The sequence below is a fragment of the Varanus komodoensis genome, unplaced genomic scaffold (genome assembly GCF_004798865.1).
Source record: "Varanus komodoensis strain SLA01 unplaced genomic scaffold, ASM479886v1 scaffold12, whole genome shotgun sequence".
Taxonomy (NCBI): domain Eukaryota; kingdom Metazoa; phylum Chordata; class Lepidosauria; order Squamata; family Varanidae; genus Varanus; species Varanus komodoensis.
In genome coordinates, this window is record NW_025335349.1 from 26802452 (window position 1) to 26819433 (window position 16982).

Sequence of the window (16982 nt, forward strand, 5' to 3'; positions counted from 1 at the left end):
TTTTTTTTAATCAGAAAAATGTGAAGCAAAGCGACAAAGAACAACAAAGACTGCAGCCACCCCCCCCCCCAACCCTGAGCACGAGTGCGGCCATCTCCCCCCACCCCAGCACGACTGCAGTTGTGGCCGTCATCCCTGCATGCCCCCGTCATCAGCATGCTGGGGGGGGGGGATGTGGGCACAATCACGGGCACGCTTGGTGGGGGAGGCAGGCGCGAATGCGGGTGTGCTCGGGGGAGAGATGGGTGCGATCATGCTGGTGGTCGTGGGGAGGAGATGGCTGAGATCATGGTTGCGCTTGTGCAGGAAAGACAGGCGCAATCACGGGCACACTTGTGCAGGAAAGACGGGCGTGATCTCAGCCATCTCCCTGCCCCAGCACGATTGTGGCCATCTCCCCACTCTGGGCGGGGGGTGGGGGTGGAGATGGCCGCAGTTGCCACCCAATGTGAAGTTCGCGACCTGAGTCAAAATTTTTATGAAATTTTTGTTTGCGACCCTATTTGGTTGTGAACTGAGGTGTTCGTGAGCCAGGGTACTACTGTACAGCTTTCTATGTCTACGCACTGTGCTGTCTCCCAAGAACAGATTGAATCAGTGCACCATTTAGGGGAACATTTTGGATGCTCTGAGCAGCCTTTAATCAATTTACTGACAATATAGCTATGTATAGTCATGTACCTGTAAAGAAAAGACTTGTATTGACCCTGTATAAACTGGCCTTCTACTTCTGTTACCTTCTGCTTAGCACCAGCTTTGGAGTTTGTAAATCTGCCCCTTCTGTGAGATGGTGCATATGCTGAATAAGCTGTGCTTCTTAAAAGTGATAGGGAGGATAAAAGAAGACTCTTCCAAACTTTTAGAGAGCTGAGTTTCCCTAGGTCTGCATCTGACACAGATTCCTTGGTTGTCTCTATCTTTGCTGCAGAAAACCATGCTAGAGCTGAAAATGCTTCTACGGCACCGTTCTGTCGGCTGTGGTAGGTACCAAGGACATGTACCAAGCCGCAGTGCTATTATGTTCTCTCCTAGCAAACAAGTAATTTGTCTGAAACTTCTTCAGTGCCTCCCCCCACCACCCCGTTCTAAACCTCCTCACCTTGAGCAGTTGGGTTTTTGCTTTGAAAACCTGTTTCACAGTGCTCTACATGTCACCAAAGCCAGCCCTGAAAAAGAATAATTTCTCCCATAGCAGGATGAATCTGCCAGTGGAGAAAGCATTTGGGTGGCTGAAGGCAAGGTCGAAGCTGATGTGCATCTCAGATGTGGAGGAAGACACTGCTGTAATGTGCAAGATGTAGCAAGCCTTGATCACAACATCTGTAGGTCTCAAAACACTATTCTCCTGAAAGAGTACCCAGAGTTCCTGGTGCAGGAGGATAGTACCATTTCAGTGGAATGCAAGCACAGGCTTTTGTCCACTGTGGCAAATCAAACTAATGTCAGGAGATCCCAGCTGTTGGGATACAAGGGTGACCAACTCTGCTATCGCTGTGTTCATTTAGGTCCATTTTCACTGCTTTCTCCATGATTACTGATCCTTAGACTGTTCCTGTACACTTCTGCTTAAAGGCATCCCTGCGATGATCACTTCCAAACACCATGGTCTACCTTTCCCATGCATCCATTCCCTCCTGTTATTATTCCTCGTTTTAGTAATGGCTTTTAATGCATTCCTATTTTAAATTCCACTCAGGTGTACTTAGTGGGTTAATACTGGTGGATGTCAAATAATGGTTGATGATTGATGAGTTCATTTATGTGGGGACTTGAAAAAAAATAAGTAATTGGTACACTTAGGTGCTGGTGCATATACAGCCCCTTGTTCCTGAAACATTTGAGTTTTAATTTTCAAACAGAAGAGTTTGGGAATCAAAAGTTCTGTTTCTTAGAAGTGGGGAATGGAGTTGATTTTTTTCATGGCCTGAAACATTATTATTGCTGCCAAGTTCATTTCCATGTTGAAGTACTCCACTGGTAAGTGACTAGTGGACTCACTCTAACTGAGCCAGTCTTTTAGCACTTTGAAGACATTTGAGATCTTGAGAGCGAGCAGGTAGTATAGATGCTGGTGGGAAACCAAACCAGCATTGGGGGATCATCTGCAAGGCAATATGTAGTTAATAGCAACAAACCATGGTTATCAATAAACCATGTCTTAGTGTTATGTCTTAAAGACATCAAGCAGAACCCAACCAGGTTGCTGCTGTCATGCTTTGTGTATAAAAGATGTACAGTAAAAGCTTGGTTTGTGAGCATAATTCGTTCCGGAAACATGCTTGTAATCCAAAGCACTTGTATATCAAAGTGAATTTCCCCATAAGAAATAATGGAAACTCAGATGATTCGTTTCACAACCCAAAAATATTCATATAAAAATGATTACAATACTGTAATATAATACAAAATAATAAAGAAAATACAAAATATAAAGAAAAATAAAACAAATTAACCTGCACTTATCTTTGAAAACCTTCCTGGCTGGTGTGAGGGAGACGAGAGAGGAGGGTTATTGTGTAGGACAACTTTCACTATCACTAATGGAATCACTGCTATCTATTGGCTCAATGGAATCTTTCTTTTCGTGCAGCTTTAACAAGGAACCTAACCAATGACACTTGCTTTTGGCTCCTGAGGATTTTGTGGAAATGTGACATTGCATTGTTGTTAAACAGATTCATCATTTGCACTGCTACAGCCTTATTTGGGTGGTGCTTTTCTACAAAATTTTGCACTGTTTCCCACATTTTACACATCTCCCTAATCTCATGTGAAGTGAGGGATTCCTCCACCTTTTTCTCCTCCTCCTCTGTAGATGAGATCTTCATAACCTCTTCATCTGCTTTACCTTTCAGTATCACCCTCTGGCGGGGGGCGGGGGTGGATACTGAAAGGTGAAGCAGATGCAAGATTCTAACCTTGTAGTACAACACACCATGTATTCCTCCCACACAAGCCTTGAAGTCCACAGTTAAGACCTGACATGATTTTTAAACAGATCTTCACAACAAAGCATTGGAACAGTTAAGTAGAACCTGATTTAAGTTAGTCAATGACAGTGCACACCACTAAATAACCCAAGACTCTAATAAAACCCCTTTGTCTTCAGAATGAGCGTATGCCTTGTGGTAACCAACAAGGAAAGGCTGTCAGCTTAAAGCTGCTTCCAGCGCTTTATGCATGTTTAGATAGAAAAACAGTTCTGTAATTCCCAGCATACCCTCCCTTTCTGGAGGGATGCTGGGAGTTGTAGGATCACAGCGAGAGAGGGAGAGGGGAACAGCCATTGGCTCAGTTGTGATCATGTGACATTCGGCGTCACGTACTACTCGTATTGCAAGACATCACTCGTTTAACAAGTTAACATGTATTAGAAATGTTTGCAGAAAGAGTCACATAACAAGTTACTTGCAATCCAAGGTTTTATTGTATGTGCCTTCTCCAGTCCACATTGTAGAATTTTGTGGTAACTGTTGTAAACTTGGTGTTAGAGTTTTATAAAATTATCTAAGTAGCCAGATGGTATCTTGGGGAGCCCTTTTCTTGTGAGCATTTTGTCAGTAAATATATACTTCAGGGAAACAGCAAATCTTGGTTTTTGCATTTATAATTAAGATTTTAAAAAGTTATGGAGCAAGTTACAGCATAAGTTTGGACAGTTTTATTTATTTCATGTATAATATTTATATCCTACCTTGTTTTTGGTCAAGGAATTTGAGGTGGTTTACATAATTATCCGCCTCTTATTCCCTACAATAAGAGCTTTGTAAGGTAGGTTGGGCTGGGAGTCTGTGGCTGACCCAAGTCACTCAGTTAGCTCCATGGTTGAGTGGGGACTAGAACCCAGATCTCCTGAATCTCAGTCCCACTGCACCACAGTTGCCTTTGAATAATTGTCTTCGATCAATTAGATTTTCTGGTTCATAGAAAATAGAAGTGCAGATTCTGAGCTTCAGTCCAATAATGGTAAATACTGGGCATTAGCAGGGGAAAGAGATCTAACATTTGAAGCCTGAACTTTTCTTAATGCTTTCAAACTTTTCTCTCATTAGTCTTGTTTGTTCTGGATTGTGTAGCTTTCTTCATTGCTTGGGTCACATGTAACATGTAGCATGGGTTGAGTATGGATGGTTGAATCATAGGTGGTTATTTGTGAACACTGCACTAAGATTTAACCATGGCTTCCTAAACATAAACAATCCAGGAAGAGAATACATGGTATATTGTCAGCTTGTGAACTTTGCTGTTTTTTTGTATAGGATCCTACATAAGGAACAAGTTGGCTTAGGGCATAGGCATGTGTGAAGATATCCAATTAAGCAAAATTAGGAGCCAAGTGGTGCATATTTTGGGATCCCCCTACAAAAAGATTCAATTTGTGCAAGATTCAATTTCAATTGTGCCTCCCCCCCGAAAAACAAAAACAAAAAACAAACACAAAACCCTATAAAGTCAGCTACAGCCTGCCATTGCTTACTGGAATGCAAACACTGTGTAATCCCTTCAGGCATAGACAGAGTGGAAATCTCAGTATTACACATCCCTAACTGCAACCTGGGACCTAATTGTGTAAGCTGTAAGTTTGGTGTTACTGCATCCAAAGAAAGTTTTTATACAGAGACTGTCACACTCAAGTTTATACGCTCATACTGAAACTAAATGGGAATGCCATTTTGAGGAGAAATCATTATCTGTTTAAGGTTGTATCGAGTTACTTTCCCTCAACTCAAAATAATAATGATGGAACATTTGGTTATGTCTTACTTTCAATATCTTAATGAGAGAGGGAAGGTGTAGTTTATTGAAAAGAGAAGCAAATGCTTTTTGGATGAAGAGCTTGCACATAAACTAAAAGGAGATTTGAATGATTATGGGGGAGGAAGATCTGAATTCTGTATTTGTGCAGAAAGTCTTTTTGCTGGTAAATGTATGCTCCATATAAATAATAACTGGTCTTAACCTATGTATATTAGCACATGCATACAAATACTACTTTCTTCTAGTTGATTGAAGAGGTTTATATAACTTGAAAAAGCATGCAATCTGACATTCACATTGAGTGAAATACAATTTTATTCTGTACCACTTTATTTGGAAATTTACATTCTGCCAATTTATAATTGTAATGCTGCTGGCCCATCTAGACCCATGTGGTTATAACAAACGGGGAATGCTAGAAGGCTTCCTTGAATCACAACGTATTGACTCCTTCAGAGGACAGCACTAATTTAGTTTGCAAACTGAAGTGTGTGGGGGAATTTATGTGTCTGTACAATTTTATATATTTTCCAGTGTGAAGCCTCATTTCCGGGTATCGGGCAGCTCTGAACACTCAACAGAAGCAACATCCACAGCTAGTGCCATGTCTGTTGGAGAGGGACAGTTGCACAGAGCCAGCACAAGGAACTTTCAAACCGAGCGGCAAGCAAATACATTATCAGGACATCAGGAGCAAAGTTATTCACCGAAGGATTCTCCCATCGCTCAGTTAGAACAAAATGGTGATTATAGCATGGGCAGAGGCAGGTAAGGAATAGGATCTTCAAATGTGTATTTTACAGTTTCTTTCTGTCATGTATAGTGTCTTTGTACACAGCCAGATCATTGATCCACTGTTGTTTGCACTGGCTACCAGTCTGGTCCAGAAGTATTTCTTAGTTCCTGAATTGTTTTTAGCTGGATTTGAATTTGAAACATTTTGCATGAAATAGATATCACTGAGATATGGTTTTCCTCTGAACTGGGCAAATTCTAATATAACGTTTGGAAGAAGAAATAAGTAGGAATTTAATCATATCAACAAACTTTTGACAGCTTAAGCAGTATTTAAAGTATAGACAGTAGAAGGAATTTATAGATTCATAGAATAATATGGTTGGAAGGGGCCAAGAAGGCCATTGGGTCCAACCCCCTGCAAGTCACACCATCCCACTCAGATGACTGTCCAGTTTTGCCTTTAATGGATTCTCCTCTTGGCTAATTTGCAGGAGGAATGTTTTCAGAGGTCGGAGGAGACGGGAAGATGACAGACTTTCAGTGAGTATTTTGTTGTTTTTGCTGTTAAAGAGCTCCTGACATAACAAGTTTTATGCTATTCAGTTTTTCCCCCAGGATGGTTACATTGTCCCATTTATACATGACTATTGATCCCCCCATGTTCCAAGATACATTGCTCTCAGTTATCAATACATTCGTTAGTAATGGTTCTGGAATTTCATTGTGCGTATTTGAGAATTTCAATAGTGCTTGGCTATTTTCTCATTGTACTGAATGGATGTAATGGGGGGGGGTAGATTGATGGGGGAAAGAAGTGTGGGTACAGATTCTCCTCTAGCTCAAAGATTTATAGATGAATAACGTGCTGTTTCTGTATGGTAACATGTTACCTTCTCTTACAGCGACCTCAGCCTTCAGTTGAAACCAAGGCTTTGACACCAAAGTTTGACTTGCTAGCCTCAAATTTCCCTCCCTTGCCTGGTACCATGCTAAAAATACCAGAGGATCCTGTCCTGGAAAGTAGGATGTCAGACATTGTTAAAGGTGTAAACAAAGAAAAGGTACTTAATGCCATTGTTAATGGTTTCTTCTGTTCTTTACTAAACTTACCTGTGACTTGTAAACTTACTGTGCAAGTTTAAAAATATTTGTATGTTGGTTGAAGATTTTTGGTCACGCTTAAGCCTTATTCCTTTAGAATTGGTTGGATCCAAAAGTACTTGGCTTGACTGGCTCCTGTCTTTATTTAATAATTCTTGAGCAGATTAATAATGAGGTTATGGTGGTTGATGATCCAGAGCAAGAAGAGAGGTTGGTGAGGTTTCTTTTGAGAAAGCTTCTGTTAGAATTATCTAGAATTCCATGCCATGAAATAGAGAACAGTCAAACTTTCTCTGAATGCTGTGATGCACCATTGCCCATATCAGTATAGACCGCGTTAACAAAGAGACAGAAGCTGCATTCATCTAAAACTTACCAAGAAGCGCTGTGAGTTTTGCCTTACTGTGCATGGATAACATGCTGACAGATGCTGCCTTGGCTTCACTTGGCTTCTTCTGCTAATAGGAACTGCTAAACTAAACAGGAACGCTTCAGGGAACAAAAGTTGAGCCTTGCATCTGAAATGAGACAGCCTGTTTGTCACCCCTTCAACAAGTCAGAATTGCAACCATAATTTGTTACTGGTTTATGATTCTGGGCTTGTTTAGAAAAGCAAACCTGAAGTCTCAGTTTACATAATGTTCAGATCTGGCTGCCTGGTAATTTCTCAGTTGGTTTAGCTATTTCATGCTGGCAGAAAGAGCCAAGCTAAAGCAATCGGGCAGAAAGCATTAGTTTTCTTAGAAACCCCTGAACTTCCACAGTTTGGATAAAATAATTTGAATTGAGATCTTTGCTAGTGGGGCTTCTCCTTAGAATTCCCAATGAATTCAAACCATGTGTGTTCAGCTAGAGATTACTCAGCTTTCCAGTGCTCTATGCTTTCTGTGGGACTAATTCTGATTTAGTCCCTGACCTGATAGCTCAAGCACAAGTGAAGGACCTTTGCAAGGTAATGAAATTTGATGTGTTATATATGGAAACTGACTTTGGACAATTTTAAGGAGGTAAAATGTTCAGTTTCTTATTATTTGGGGCAAACAAATCTATTGGGAACAAACAAAACAGGAAAACGGGGTATTGTGGCCCAAGCAATGATAGGTAGATGCCAGAGTCGAGTGGACAGTTGTATTCAGAAAGAGTCACAAAAATTGTATTAAAGCCCATTGGATGCCAGCATGTTTGCAGTCTTGAAAGAGGGATACTTGAGCAGGAGAAATGAATTGACCACCCAATCTCCAAGGCAGTTAGGAGGTTTGAAACAGAGAACAAAGAGCTAGATGGGTTCAGAGGCTGGATCCAGGGAAGCAACCATACTTGGGTTATAGCAGCTGAATAGATGGTTCAAGGTGTTTTCCTGCCCTTTGATTGATTTATCTCTTAGCTGGCTATATAGAATGGCATTATCATAATAATCAGAACAAAAGGTATCATTCATGTAGTGATTGACCTGGCAGATACGCTACGGCAGTGGACCATCTTTTTCTGGTAGGGCTTTTGATTGGCCAATTTAGTTACCCTCATGGGTTAGTTGACTGGGTATAGCATGGCAGTCCAGCAGGCACATGCCAATTTTCCCTTCCTGCAGGAAACAGCCTTCTTCATTTATCCTTGATTAACATACATTTCACAGCTCATGTACTTCTGTTGCTGTTCTAGGACCTAAATAGCATTCCTGGCAGCTTTTTAGGAAGTGCCTTAAAAAACTAAAATGGATCTCTGAGGCAAAGTGCCAGAGTAGTGCCAGTCAAATCCATAGTGCACAGTACATACATCAGAAATCCTGGAGTTCCTCTGTAACGAGTTGGGAGGGACCAGGAAGTGTGCTGGCAACCATAAATCCAGAGTTCAAAAATAATGAGACAGATACATACAATGCTTGCTTGGTTTCTTAGAAGTGTTCCAAACCAAAGCACTGTGTGGAAGGGCCAAGAAATCTGGGTGAGGAGTGTGGGCCAGAATTGTTTCATCATTGATATGGCTCCCTTTATGTTTGTGGTATACCTAGGTAGTGACATGTTGCAGACAGGCACAGTTGCTTTTACCATCTTCTGGTGAGCTCACTGTCTAGTCATGCACTTTTTTGAAGTAGTTGATTCACACAACCCGCTGGCTAGCACTTATGCTTTAGAATATATGAAAATGATGCACACAAGCACTTGTTTTCATTTGTATTGTTGCAAACACACCCCTCTTTCTTGCTCCTTCTAGGAAAACAAAGAGTTGACTGTCAGTTCTCTAGCATCAACTCAAGAAGAGCAGGGCCAAAGTACTGTTCAGCCCATTATGAGTTCTCCCTGTGGGGCTAATGCTTCTGGATTAAGGTATGAAAATAAGTCTTAACCATTTCAAGTTGTACAGGGAATTGTTTAGCTGCAGCGTGAAGGAAGAACAGATAAATTAGTATGTGTTTTACTTAGGATAGTTGCCAGGACTGTTTGCTGCCAGTGAAACACTGAAAATGACTTATAATCATCGGAGGTTAATACAATGCCCAGTATAATAGCACATTACAATAAAACCTACAACTATGTGTAGGTTAGGGTTATTAATAGCTTTTTATGTAGGCTATTAATGCACTGGGAAAAAATGAAGCTACACCTGTGTGGTCAATTGCAGAGAATAACATTGGGTGACTGTTCCTTGGACCCCTGGCAATTAAGGTAAGTGGTTCTGCAGGGTACCATCTTGTCCCTAATGTTGCTGGGAACAGCCATTGGTGGATTTGAGCCAAGTGCCGCCAGTGTGTTCGTGAGACACAGCTCTGTCTCCTTTTGTCAACTGAATCGGGAGGCTGTACGAGTCCTAGATGAGTATGAGCGAGGTGAGGGCCAGTACAGTGAAGCTGAATCCAGCAAGATGAAAACTCTGGACAAATGGTTTTCAAGCCCAGGGTTGCACTCCTTCTGGAACATCAGGCTCATCATTTGGGGGAACTCCTAGATCCATTTCTGCCACTGGGGTCCCAAGTGGTTACAGCAACTTGGAGGGTCTTCTACCTTTTTCGACTGGTTTGCCAGCTGTGGCCTTTCTTGAACAGGGATAGCTGGGCCACAGTGATGCCAGTACTTGTGACTGCTAGGTGGAATTACTGCAATGTGCTTTACACGGGGCTTCCCTTTAGGCTGCTCTGGAAGCTGGAGCTTGTGTGGAATGCAGCAGTTTTGGCTGTTGCTGGGAGTTGTCCCTTTGGGCATGCAACTCCTATGCTGAAGGAACTGCATTGGCTGCCTATTTGTTGCTGGACTGGGATTAAGATTCTGGTACTTTTGTACAAAAGCCTGAGCAGGTTGGAACTAGGACACCTGAGGGAGCACCTTTCTTTTTACCAATCAGACCAGTTACAAAGATCACTGGGAGGACATTCTCAGGGTGTTCCCACATAGACTTATGGCTTGACTAGGGTCCACCAGCAAAAAGCCTTCAGTGTGACAGCTTTATTTCTGTGGAATTCCCTGCCGTTTTTCAGGGTCTCTTGAAGTCATCTTTGTTCCCAAAACAAAGCTACAGTTTTACTGTTACCCTATTTAAAATATTTTGTTTCTATTCTCTTATTTGTGTTAACTTTTTACTGTTTACAGCTCTGGCATACTGCTAATATAGGAGCAGTATACAAATATTGTAAATAAATAAAATAACTAAAAAGAGAAGACCTGTGCAAGTATGAACCAGGCTATCTGTCCAGGTCTTCAGAGCTGGAAGTGTGTGAAATACTGACTGTCAGCTGGCCTGAACAGCCTTTCAGAGTTCTCATCAGGCAGGATGCATTCGGGGGAGGGGGGGCGTTGACGGATAGCCTGATTTGAGGATTCAGAGGTGAACATGCAGAACATGTTGGCTGTCAGCTGGCTCAATCTGCATCTTTAAACTTCTCTAGTGTTGGGCAGGCTCCTCCTGGTCAAGGAGAGCTGTAATAATCTCATGGTTTTGTTTGTTTGTTTAAGCTTTTTTGTCCCGTCCCCTACAAATCTCTCAGGACAGCTTGTTCATCATCTCAGAGGTCTGGTATTGACATTTTGTTTTTGTTTTGTTTTGTTTTGTTTTGTTTTTTGAGTGGTGCAGTCATTTGGATCCCCATATCTGGTCACACTGAGCATGCATAAGACATACCTATGTACCTTACAGAGTTCATTTGTGAGTCCAAGAGCAAGATCAAGAAGGTTGCATACATTGTTTCAAGCTTTCTCACACCTATGAATATAAAAACCTCAGTTTTAATAACCTTAATAATGTAAGGGCGTGTGTGTTAGTGGGATGGCATTGTGTGTCTTCATGCATTCAACATGCACACAGGGAGAAGGCGCAGGGAGAACTTGACTGCCTTGACAGGGAAACCGACAGTGTTTTGCTTTAGATGTGTCCCCATGCTTTGAAAGATATTTGATGCAAGAAATTCTTTTTAAAAGAAATCCATTTAGTTTATTTATTATTAAATAATATTCTGCTAATCAATGGTCCAGCAGGACTCTCTGAACAGATGTGTTTGTGTATGATGTAACATCAATTCTTATTGCATTTACTAGTGCCACTCAGCCAGATAAAAAGCAAGAAGAGGTCCATTTGCAGAAAGAAGTTGCAAGCCAGACTTCCCCACCTTCATCTGTATGCCCACTCAGTACTGTAAAGTCACCCAGGACAAATACCACTTCTTCCACAACCAGTGGAAATGTTTTGCCTGCTGTGACAGTGCAGGTAAGGGTGTCTGCTCTCCATTTTTGGTTGTTGTTGTTTTTTTAAATAAATCTCTTGCCAGACTATGTAGTAAGTGGCCTTGGAAAAGTTTCTCTTAAGTACTTTTGGCCTTTTTTGGTGGGTAAGGGATGCAAGGGCAGAGGCAGAAGAGCAATTATGTGTCATTACTAAAAGATAAAACTACTTGGTGTTCTCCAACATACTGTCCTTGATCTTGTTTTTTGGTAACACTAAATTCTTTGTCTTTGCTACCCAAAGGAACCCCGGAAACTCAGTTATGCTGAAGTCTGCCAGAAACCTCCAAAAGAAATAGCTCCTGTTCCTGTTCAGCCTCTTAGGGAGCTGCGTACCAATGTAACCCCTCCTCCCAAAACGGAAGAAAATGGTACCCATGAGAAGGCTGGAGAGAAGGTGCATGAAAAACCTGAAGGACGGGTGAAGGATTTTGCTGTCTTCAGGGGCAGTGGGCCTCCTAAGGGAGCTGCTGGAAAAATCAGGGAACAGAGGCGCCAGTGTGGACGTAGGTCTTCTCCTCAGGGAGCGCCTCGACGTGTCGGCAAGGAACAGTACGTGCCACCGCGATCACCAAAGGAAAACTGATAATACTTTTTATTTAATCGTAACTGTGGACTGAAGAGCAGTAGAAGACAAACTGGCCAGCTGTGATAAATAACAATATGGGAAAATGAACACTGAATTCAAGAGCACAGGGTTTGCAATGTGAGAGAGAGCTTGAAGGGGTCCCAATATTCATCTCAAAGTGATATCAATGCTGGAGGAATTGAATCAATATAAATATGATAAAGATTATAATTTTTGTAACTTTTTGTTTTTAATTTGCAGCGGGTTTCCTGCCTAACCTAGGTTCTCGCGTTATGAATTAGCTTATTGAAGAGGAGGAACAACACAAACATTAGCATGTTCCTCACATGTAAGAGGGGGCAAAAGAATATTTTTTTTTTGAAAAACATTTCTGTAAAAGTTATAAATTACTTTTAAAAATCTATTTAATGTATGGCTTGTAAGATGATGTGTATGCCATGAATGGCCTTGCATTATGAATCAGCCCCAAAACTGACATGCTTGGTCAGTATGAATGAGTGTAGCCACATACTTGTTATGTCATGATTTAGTCACTGATGATAACTGAATGTACTACTGTAGTATTTTGTGTTTTGGAAATGTAGTTTTTGACCTTCCTAATTTGGTCAACTTTTAAAACGATATGATTTTACTTTGGAGTATACAAACAGCAAGGTTAGTAAACAAGAAATAGTGAGCAAGGTTTTAATTTGTTCTAGTTTTTCCTCTAATTAGGGATTGGATTGTTTTATTTTTCCCCACTGCATTAGTATTTTCTCTGATCTTTATTACAGAATTATGCACATCTAGCTGGAAAGAGTGTGGTCCAATACTGATGCAGGGCTAATAAAGGAACAGTAAAAATTGTATTGTAAACAACTTTGTATCAGATTTAATGAACCTGGATTTTTAGCTCTTGAATATGCTGAATTTCTGTAGAAGTGAGACAGGTCTGAGTTTGCTCTAATATTTAGCCTGGTCTTTATAGAGTGACTTGCACTGATGTACTGAAAAATCTTTTTCTGCTGAAAGGCATGTCACACTATACTGGAAATTAGATTTTATTTAGCAGGAAGACTTTTTTTAATAAGTTTGATAACAAGATTTCCTCAGTTATTATTGCTAATGGTTGTGGAAATCAGTACATTTATTGAATATTGGAGAACACTTTAGCATAGTTTTATGTTAATTAAATTAACAGCATTGCATAACATGCAGTTTGGCTTACAAGCTGGTAACTGGAATAAATAAGAAAAGAAATAGGAAAATTATAAAATGCTAATCTGCCAAAATTTGCATGCTAGGGTACAAGATTCTGTATTAAAGTCCTAGGGAAAAGTATATTGCAGCAAGAAAGTGTACCAGTTTCTTTAGTTTAAAAGCAAGTATACAAATCTAAAGTCATTTAGTTGTGAACACTGGAAAACTCAGTTGCGAAATACCACCACACATTCTAGTTTGTGTATGCTAGTGATAACTTTAAAATGTCAGTGGCAGATAAATAATTAACTGTGAAAATGTTCATCTTCTGATTTTCTTAGCCAGAATAACCCTTGGCAATTTCTTACTCAGTAGGCATTCTCTATCAATGGCTTTGAAAACACTCATATCTATTTTTATAAGTATATATATATATATATATATATATAAAGTCAGATTTGTCATTTCTCTAACTTATTATTCAGCTTGGCAATCACTTTTTGATTTGATTGAAAAGTATATATGTACTTAAGCAGTCGGTATTCTTTTTCTACGCATGTTATTAATCATTACTAATTTTAAACTACTTCTGCTGGGTTTGGCAGTCTTTAAATTTACACAACTCATTGATCACGTCTGTTAACACACACAAACCCACTTTGATTTATTCATAATGCTATTTTTGATGGGCATAACCCACAAAAGGTGAAAATATTTAAACTGTTAAGAAATCTGCAAAATATATGGAAGACTACTTCAAAAATATTTTTTAAAAATCATAAATCTAATTACTGCACTTGGAATGGAAAAATGTTGAACCTGTTACAGTTCTACTTAGGGTAGACATGCACTGTCTCATTGCAAGCTAAATATATATTTGCATTCATAATTGCTGTTGGGAGTTTGGGAAAAACGTGATTGTTAAGTAAGAATGTAGTTCAATGGAAGGAGGCTAGTGAAAATACGTTTTTTTTTGGCAATGTGAGTGTGAATTCTTACCCTGTGTATATGTCCATGTTTGGGTGGAAATGTCTGTTTAAAGCAGATCAATTTAAAATGTAACTCTTTGCTTTATTGGATGTTGAAACAAGAATTGCTCACAAGTCTACAAAGTGTGAGGCAAAACATTAACTATTGGAGGGGGTAAATCCTGGATATGTGCACGAGTGTGCGTGCTATTCCCACAGTGGGTTATGGCTTTTGTGCAATGTATGTATACGTGTGTAAAAACAGCTTTTTCCAATGTAAAATTACTAGCCTAGAGATGCTCACTATAACTGAAGTATTTGATAACTTTCTCCTCAGTTAACATGGCATTCTCTTTATCCTCCTTCCCAGTCTGTTACAATAGCTATCTAAGATGGACTTCATTGATGCACAAATAGAAGTCAGCTTGAGTGATGAGACTTCCTTCTTTTTGGAGCCTTCTGTGCCCATCAAGCCTCTGTAGCAGATTTTGAGGGCCTGCAGGAATTGCAGGGAGCATGGAGAATCATCCCCCTTCCCATTCTGCTGGCAGAAGCTGTTTCATCAGCCGGATGCATTAATTAAATTCCACCCTAAACTTTCAGGTTTAGAAGGAATAATGAAACAAATACAACTGCTAGAAAGAAAGAGAACAATGTATGCAATTAACTTTTCCTGCAGTTACTATATGGCTAGAAACCCATCTGGGCTGTCTATTGCTCTTGCTCATTCTCAGGCAGTGTCTTGGATCTCCATCAGTCATTCTTCCCTTTTACTCTGGAAATGAGCGAAGAACATCTTGGGAACTAGATTCACTGTCAAAGCGATTCTGCTGTCTTATTGTAAGAATGTGTAATGTGGTATTGCTTGTTTTCTGCACAGCTTTGCATTGAAATGTTAATGGGCAAAACATTCTTGGGGCTCATGGAAAGTTGAGGCATTGAACAATTTTAAATCATTGTCATCTGTATACTAGAAAAGCATTGGATGAATGTAAAATTATAAACCAGTATAGCTTGTACTGGTAAATATAACCAAAATGAGCATTTTCATTGTAAATATTGGATCAGTAGAGATGAAGCTGATGTTGGTGTTTCATCCATAAAACATCCATGTCAAAACTGTGAACCAAGAGATGGTTACTCTTCTCATTAATGGGTCATCATTGGATTCATATGCCTCTTATTCTTATAACTTTTGGTATTTAAAAAAAAAGTACCCAAGATGATGAAGACCTCAAATATCCTTTCCATTTCCTGAATACTTGTTGGTTGAGGACTTTATGAGAGGGTTTATTAGCTGGAAATTTGAGTTTTCTTCCCTTCTAAGTTCTCTGTATTGGTGAATAACTCTGAGCCACATTATTGTACTTCTGCTCTGGAAGAGAAAAGCGGGGAGATGGTTTGCATGGAACTCGCATTCCAGCTTGCTTGTGCGCTCTCTCTCAGTCTCTTTTTAAAAAGTTAGCTTGGCAGACTGTGATACAGTTTTAGCAGTAGGTTAAAATAAACCTATCTTGATTGACCAGAAGAAAACTACAATGAAACTGGGGCAGATCAGTAGCAATTAAGTGACTTAAACAATGCTTTACTGTAGTTTAAAATAGCTATGGCCTTACTACTACATCAATATCAGCTAAATGTCTGACTATATCCACTCTTTTTACTGTTACCCCAGTGAATACCCACATGGGGAAAAATACCTGCTACATGTGTACAGATTATTTTAAATTTGTAAAATGCAGCATTGTATACAGACAAAATGCAACAGAAATGCACTTCGGGGTTGGGGGCGCTTAAAACTTTTGTAAATTGTTGATTACAACAAATATGCAATAGGTTTTTTCTTTTAACTTTTGATATTTCCTTCTGAGACATAAGATTGTTACCATTAATCCTTAATGGTCTATCATGCTCTTATTTGTTTCTGAGTGTGTGTGCGTGTGTGTGTGCGTGCGTGCGTGTGTGTGCGCACATGTGAGAATAGATATTACATAGTATGGGCTTCCTTTAGGATGGTGCAACTGATTTTTTTTCCTTTTTATTTCTTTGGATGACAGTTAGCTGGGTCTTCAACCCTGGAACCTGGAAGAGATCAGATTGTGTGTATTAATGTAGACTTAGGAGATGAATGGGAGCTAATCAGTTTTCAAATTAACCTGTAACAACTTCAACAATTTAATAGATTTTTTAAAAACTTCAGTTATGGATACAATTTCCCTCTCAAAGATATTTCAAATGTAAGTGGTTAGTGCACAAATGGCTTCTGTTTTAATAAGTCAGGCTACTCAGCTATGTCTCCTCCCAGAAAAGTTTGACTTATCTGATATTCATAGTCTTACTTTTCAAAGTGACAGGGCTTCAGGCAAAGAATATATATAGCAACTATCTGACTTCTTTACTTTGTCAGTTTGGTTTATTCCTGTTGTTAAAGCTGTCTAAAACAAAAATGTGTAAAGTAGGTTCATGCTTAATTGTTAAAATTATACATGTATTTGTATTTGTTTTTGACATTGCCAAGGTGCTACAGGAAATTGAAATAACAGTTAGAAGGAAATAATAAAAGCCACCTTAAAATGACACAAAAATTTGTCTAGATGCTAAATGACTTGATGTGTGCTGAATTCATGGCAAAGAAGACCTGTTTTAATCACCAGGTGATCAAAATAGGGGAACCTGGGTAGAAAGTGAACACTTCAGATTCATTGCTGATATTCCTTAATGTCACTGAGGCAAGTCAGTTCTTTGTTTCCCTTCTGGGACAGAAAACAAAGCATGTAGCTATATGGGCAATATAACTGTAAATGGAAGAACCAGACAGTTGTCTCAACCATTCTCTGAGTGGTTCTATTATTTTAACCATGTAATGTTAAGTATTTGTGTGCTTAATATGGAAAGCTCCAAATACTACTGAAACCAAGGCCCATATATTTATGCACCATGTGT

The 16982-nt window shown here is 39.7% G+C and overlaps 1 protein-coding gene across 1 annotated transcript in view; it reads left to right on the top strand.

Moving 5' to 3' along the window:
- The window catches only part of LARP4 (La ribonucleoprotein 4), a 43878-nt gene extending 27254 nt beyond the window's left edge, over positions 1-16624 (top strand). The window contains exons 11-16 of the mRNA XM_044422028.1: positions 5293-5526; positions 5988-6036; positions 6399-6557; positions 8809-8921; positions 11121-11289; positions 11548-16624. Of these exons, the coding sequence (XP_044277963.1) occupies positions 5293-5526; positions 5988-6036; positions 6399-6557; positions 8809-8921; positions 11121-11289; positions 11548-11889 (1066 nt within the window). The 3' untranslated portion in view covers positions 11890-16624. The remainder of the gene's footprint in view (positions 1-5292; positions 5527-5987; positions 6037-6398; positions 6558-8808; positions 8922-11120; positions 11290-11547) is intronic.
- The last annotated feature ends 358 nt before the right edge of the window (positions 16625-16982 follow it).